The sequence below is a fragment of the Eptesicus fuscus genome, chromosome 10 (genome assembly GCF_027574615.1).
Source record: "Eptesicus fuscus isolate TK198812 chromosome 10, DD_ASM_mEF_20220401, whole genome shotgun sequence".
Taxonomy (NCBI): domain Eukaryota; kingdom Metazoa; phylum Chordata; class Mammalia; order Chiroptera; family Vespertilionidae; genus Eptesicus; species Eptesicus fuscus.
Genome location: NC_072482.1, coordinates 88,492,391 through 88,498,639, shown reverse-complemented (window position 1 = coordinate 88,498,639; position 6,249 = coordinate 88,492,391). Strand labels below are relative to the sequence as shown.

Sequence of the window (6,249 nt, the reverse complement as noted above, 5' to 3'; positions counted from 1 at the left end):
CCGGGGACACCCCGTGAAGCTAGAGGTGTGAGCTGAGTCCTGCTGGTGCCACACTTCTGGTGTCAGGATCAATTCCCCTGCATTTGTTTTCTTCCTTTTTCTATTTTTATTGAGATACTAGAGGCCCGGCGCCCGAACCGGACTCCCAGGACCCCGACGGACTCCCTCCCGCGCTCGGGACCCCGACTGACTCCCTCCCGCGCTCGGGACCCCCGACTGACTCCCTCCCGCGCTCGGGACCCCGACTGACTCCCTCCCGCGCTCAGGACCCCGACTGACTCCCTCCCGCGCTCGGGACCCCCGACTGACTCCCTCCCGCGCGGGCGGACCGGACAGACTTCCTCCCGCCTGACTCACTCCCCGCAGCCCGGGACAGGGCCCAATTGCGCGGGCGGGGCGCTGGGTGGCCGAGGCGGGCGCAGGCTCCGGTCGCCACACCTACCGCCAGGCTCGCCGCGGCGCGGGCGGGGCGCTGGGTGGCCGAGGCGGGCGCAGGCTCCGGTCGCCACACCTACGGTCGCCACACCTACCGCCAGGCTCGCCGCGAGTGCTGGTAGCCCTCTGTCCTGGGAGTGCGCACTCCGGCTTTGGGTCGAGATGGAGCGGTCGGTGGGGCTCAGCCCCGTCTTCCTGCTCTGGCTTCTGCTGTGGGAACCGGCTGCTTCCCGCTGTGAGTTGGGGAAGGGATCTGGGGCGGGGCACCGGCGCTCAGACGGGAACCTCAGGGATGGAATGGGGAGGGTGCCCACGGTGGGGTTCGGTAACTTTCCTGTCGGGTGGGGCGCAGACCCGCCGACCCTCGGCGGTCATCTCTTTGGGCTCTTTTCAGCCCCTGGGTGTCCGCTTAGCTGCCGCCTCTTTCCAGGCAGAGGGACGGGCTGAGCCTGGGACTTGTCACAAATAGTCCTGGGCGCAGGGAGGGGACCGAGGGGGACCCTGCGGGGAAGTCTGATGAGCCCCTTCCCCGCCCCCGCCCGAGCTGCGACGCACGGCCCATCCGCCCGCCTCACTAAAGGCTTCTTCAAGGCGGGAGATAGCCCTCTCACGGGGACTCCGAGCCCGGACACTCCTGGCGCTGGCGCGGCTCCAAGGCGTCAACATTCCACGGCGGCGGCGGCGGCGGAAGCGGAGCCAGGCCGGTCCTCGGCGCCCAGCAGGTCGCTCCCTGCAGCCCGGGGCGCGCACCCGGCGGCGGCCGAGCTCGCGCATCCCCGCCGTCGCTCCCCACCTGCTCCGCAGAGAGGGGAGATGAGTGAGTCGAGTTCGAATCCACCAGCTCTCGGCCTGCGAGCCGGGAAGGACGGCCCGGGGGAGCGAGGCGGGGCGGCCGAGAAAGCAGCCTCCGCAGGAGCCAGCCAAGTGCCGGCACCGGAGACCGGGCAGACCGGAGGGGAGCAAACACTGGGCGCCGCCGGCACCCGGGACACCGCCGCGACTCCGGGGAGGAGAGCCAGGGGCAGACCCAGACCACGGAGAGGGAGGGAGAAGAGGGCACCTCGCAGGAGTCCTCCGAGGAGGAGCAGCGACCGGCCACCTGCTTCCCCCTGGGACGGGGCAGCTCCGTCCACTGCCCCCCCTCCCCCGCCACCACCGCCGCCTGCGCCCCACACTGCACAGCACTCCAGCCGGGCCCTGGGGGCCCATGGGGAGCAGTTTTCCTTTGGTCTCGGTTCCCTGCACCCCTTCACCCCCACATGCTTTCCCGGCCTCCTGACAAAGCTGAAGTCCCACTTAGCCTCACCCCATGCCTGCTGGTCCCTGCTGCCTGGGTGGTGGGGGCATTGCTGACAGGGCTCCTGGGATAGGGCGTCCCTTCCCCACTCTTATCTCAGGCTTCCCGCTAGGGGGCCTGGGAGGGCTCCCCTGGCCTTAAAGGGGCCTGAGCCCCATCTCACTCTGACAGGCCCACTCCGCTGTCCTGGCAGCAGCACCGGTGGCCATGGATAGGGCTGATTGGCTCCAAGATGCCCCAACCAACCTGTGTCTGTTTTCTCCTCACAGGTGCTCGCTCTCTGGTCTATAAATTCACACTCACTCCTAATGAACAAGCATGGTGTGAAATTCAAGGCCAGGCCAATGGAAACACATTTCTTCATTATACCTGTGGTAGTAACAAGGTCACTCTCATCAGTGTTCCGGAGATGAATGCCACACAGGCCTGGAATCAGCAGAGAGACACTCTGCAATACGTGATGGACGAGCTCAGGAAAACCCTGCTGAACAATAAACCAAAGATTCCTGCAACCAGCCGTGAGTTTACAAAACCCAGGGTAGAGGTGGAACAGGGTTTTAAGATTAGGGATCAATGGTGTTTATGTAAATATTGGAAGTTGGTCCCACCCAGGAGACTCCAGAGCCAGGGTGGACACAGAGGACAGAGTGGGACCAGGAAATAAGGGGGGAACAAAAGGCTGGACACCAGGTGGGGACAAAGGCTCTGTCAAGACCTAAGGCTGACCTCTTTCCCATGGGGGTGGGGACAGATCCTCTCTCCCTACAGGGCAGCATGATGTGTAAGGAGGAATCCAGTGGACCTACCAGCGCATCCATAGAGTTTGGATCGGATGGACAGATATCTCTCTACTTAGACTCAAAGAAAGAAAACTGGACAGTGTTGCATGGTGAAGGCAGACTGTTACATAAAACATTTTCGAGTGACAGAGATATGACCCATCTCCTTGTTAAGACCTCAGCTGGAGACTGTAAGAAGTGGCTTGAACAAGTTTTGTGTCTCCAGGATGAAATTCTGAACACAACAGGTAATTCTATGGAGGAAATGAAGTTGTAGGTCCCTTGAAATGACATTCACACTGTGTGTGGTGTGGTGTGTGGTTTGAGAAAGTGACCCATCCACCATGGTGAGGGGGTTTTGGAGAATAAGGGCCATAGATATGTTCTGCGATCCCTCCTTTGGTTTCTCACTTCCTCTCATCTGCATATAACCTTGGGCCCCTCACTGTGCATTTCTGGCCTACTGCAAACATGAGGTCATTGTTCTGTTTCAGACCTTTTCCTTGTCCTGTTTTGTCAGCGTTCTTGTCCCAGTATTACAAAGGGTTCAGCAATCTAGAGAAAGGCTCTGCGTAGATTAAGAAGGAGTCCAAAGACGAAAGATAATTTTGAATGGCATTGGGGGTCAGAGGAGCTTCAGCTGAAGGCGCTAAAGATTTTCTCCTTGTCTCAGGACCCCTTGCTTTTTATTAACACAATTTGTCCTAAGGCAAGGTGGAGATAATACACTTCAAAGGGTAGGGTACAGAAGCATTGTCAGATTGGGGAATAGCCTACAGCTGTTCAGGTGTTTGGCCAACAGGAGGCAATAACATGTAGATTGAGATGCCCTGAGCTCTCTGGCAGCAGACAATCATCCTATTCAGGTTTGGGGGAAGTGCCCTCTTGCCACTCAAACAGGTAATTACATATGTGACTCAGCCCTTCTTGAGCCCCCAAGTTTCATCAACCTTTAGATAAAACTCTTGTAATTATGACATGCTGGAACTGGCTCCTGGCACTGTTCCCTCTTCTCAGCATCACTTGTCTTCTTCAACTCACCTGGTCTATTTCTGGAAATCCTTTACCACCACCTCAAATCAGCTCCTGCAAGGATTCTCTGTCCCACCTTCCTCATGTGTCACCTCCTCTTCTGTCAAAGCAGGAGTTATTACTGTAGCCTTTGCTTCCCGCATTAGCTGTGTAAGCCCATCTCCTCTCTGCTCCAACCCATGGATCTGTCACTGTGGCTGCCACATGTAGAGGGTAGAAACTGTCTGCATCATAGGATTACCTGGGAAAGCATGGGCTGAGGAGGCATCTCCGTAGAATGGGGTTCTGCATGGATATCACTCTTGTGTTCCATTACAGCTGCATCACCCACTGCCACAGCCACAGTTCCGCCCAAGGCCAACATGCCCATCGTTTTAATCCTCTCCATCATCATCTGTTTATTCATCATTTGCATTTTAAGCTGGGGCCTGAACAGGTACTGAGGGCATAATTATGTAGGAAATGAGGGACAGATGGCCTGGGGTGAGGACAGGGAAAGATGAATCCCAGCCTGACCTCTGACCCCACCCTCCTTAAACTTCTCCTCCTGGAAATTAGACCATGAGATTAACACATGTTGCCACTTAATAGCAATAAGTTGCACCAGCTCAGCCCTGAGTGCTGCTGTCTCCTCACTGTGGATGCCAGTGGGTAAGGGAGAGGCCCACACCATGGCCTAAGGCCTCTAGATGCTGAAGGGGTTTAGGGATTGCAGTTCTGACTCCAATTCTCTGTTTGGGAGAGTTTTGGGGGCCAGTGTGGGTGGTGTGGGGACAGAAGCACACAGGGCATGGGCAGTACTCGCATTCAGGTGAGAGCAGCATGGTGGCTCCATGAGATGTGTCCAGGGGAAGGGAGTATCCAGGGGGCTGAGAGGAGAGGGCCTGGGTCTAATCCCAGGAAGGGGTGGAAGGCCTTGCAGACCCAACTCAAAGGGCTGGAGTTCCCCAAAAGTGACTTTGAAAGGCCCAGTAAGGGGGGAGGTGAACAGTAAGGACAATTTAAGAAGGCAAACCTTAATGGTAGAAGGAGGCCTGGGATTGCTGGCTGAGCCCTGGTGTAATCACCTGACAGCCAGCCTCCTCCACACTCCAGATCCTGAGCCACCGAGGGGCCCCTATGAGTAGGGCAGGCTGGGACTGTCATACTGAGAGCTCTGTGTGTTGCCAGGTAAGAGGCTGGGAGAGAAGGGAAAAGAAGGAAGTTTGTCTGCAACCCTCCCCAAGCTGTCAGGTGTCAGGATGGGCCTTCCTGTCCATCAGAGCTCCCACCAGGTCCTTAGACCCTCCCCTCCCCCCCCTCCCCCAGGAGAATCAGACCTGAGTGAAGGGAACAGATTAGTCATTAACCCAAAACCTCTGTACCAGGGCTGCGGTGACTCTGCAGAGGGTGGGCAGAGCTTGGTACAGGCTGCTGGTCCCAGGGCAGGGCTGGCAGGTTCAGGGAAAGACATGACTCTGGTGGGGGCAGGGCTGGAGATGGGGAGTCACTGGGGTGCTGTAGCCCCAGGAGAACTGACCCCGGATTTCCTCAGCCACTGGGACCAACACTCGCCCTTTTCCGCAGGCTGCTGAAGCGATGCGACCAAGGAGGCCCTGGTGGTGTGGACAAGCTCAGCGACTCTGCCTTTCCCTTGGCTGACTCCGGATCACCTGCTGCTCATTTTCAGAACATGAGTTCAAACCCTCCTTCCAGAGACCAGGGTCAGATCAGGATGAGATAGTAGAGGCAGCATCTCATGTCCATTATTGCATTTACTGATTATCCTCCTCAGGGCTTTTTAAACATCTCAGGTCACTTTCTGTGGTGCTAAGAGATTGAATTCCTACAAGTAAACATTAACAGCTTTAATAAGAAATCTGAACACAGAGAACATTTTCAGCCTTTTTTGTGGAAGATCAGACACATCTCTGCATCATGACTTTTCAAAAAGTGCCAAATCTGAGGACGACTATCTGTCCACAAAAGTAATTATGTATTTTAAAAGAACAAAATCATATTTACAATTGTTTCATTAGTAGCTTATAACAGTACCATATTTAAATAAACATGTTTATGTTCTTAAAAACTTAATTAATTTGGAGTTTTGTGTTATTCTTTTATTAGAGAATTTTTTAGTTTATCTGAGCCAAACATGACAAATACCAACAGCAAGATCTCAAATCCTGAGAACAACAAGGAGTCTTTTTCAATCAGATTTTTGTTTGTGTTTATCTTTTGCTTAATCCCTTCTTTTTCACCCTGTACTGAATCACTTCCCTTCTGACAGCTGTCAGTCTGTTCTCTGTATTCATGAGTCTGTCTTTACTTTGTTAATTTATTTTGTTCATCAGATTCTACATATAAGTGAAAATATGTGCTACTTGTCTTCCTCTGACTGACTTTTTTCACTTAGGATAATGCTCTCCAGGTCCATCCATGCTGTCTTAAAAGATAAGATTTTCTTCTCCTTCTCTTCCTCCTTTTCCCTTTTTTCCTTTCCTCCTCCTCCCTACTCCTTCCTCCTCCATCTTCTCCTCCTGCTCCTCCTCCTCTTCCACCTCCTCCGCCTCTTTCTTCTTTTTGGTTATTCCTCACCAGAGGATATTTTTTCTATTGATTTTTAGCGAGTGTGGAAGGGAGGGGGGAAGAGAGAGAGACATTGATGTGAGAGAAACAATCAATTCGTTGCCTCATGCATGCACTCCCACCAGAGCCAGGGAGCAA

The 6,249-nt window shown here is 54.6% G+C and overlaps 1 protein-coding gene across 1 annotated transcript; it reads left to right on the top strand.

Moving 5' to 3' along the window:
* Nucleotides 1-597: 597 nt before the first annotated feature.
* LOC129150645 (UL-16 binding protein 5-like) lies at nt 598-3,938 on the top strand (the record flags this gene model as incomplete). The annotated part of the gene is made up of 4 exons (XM_054722684.1): nt 598-670; nt 2,002-2,250; nt 2,484-2,759; nt 3,862-3,938. Coding segments are annotated over exons 1-4 (675 nt in total), but the record flags the coding sequence as incomplete, so codon positions are not given.
* Between the last annotated feature and the right edge of the window lie 2,311 nt (nt 3,939-6,249).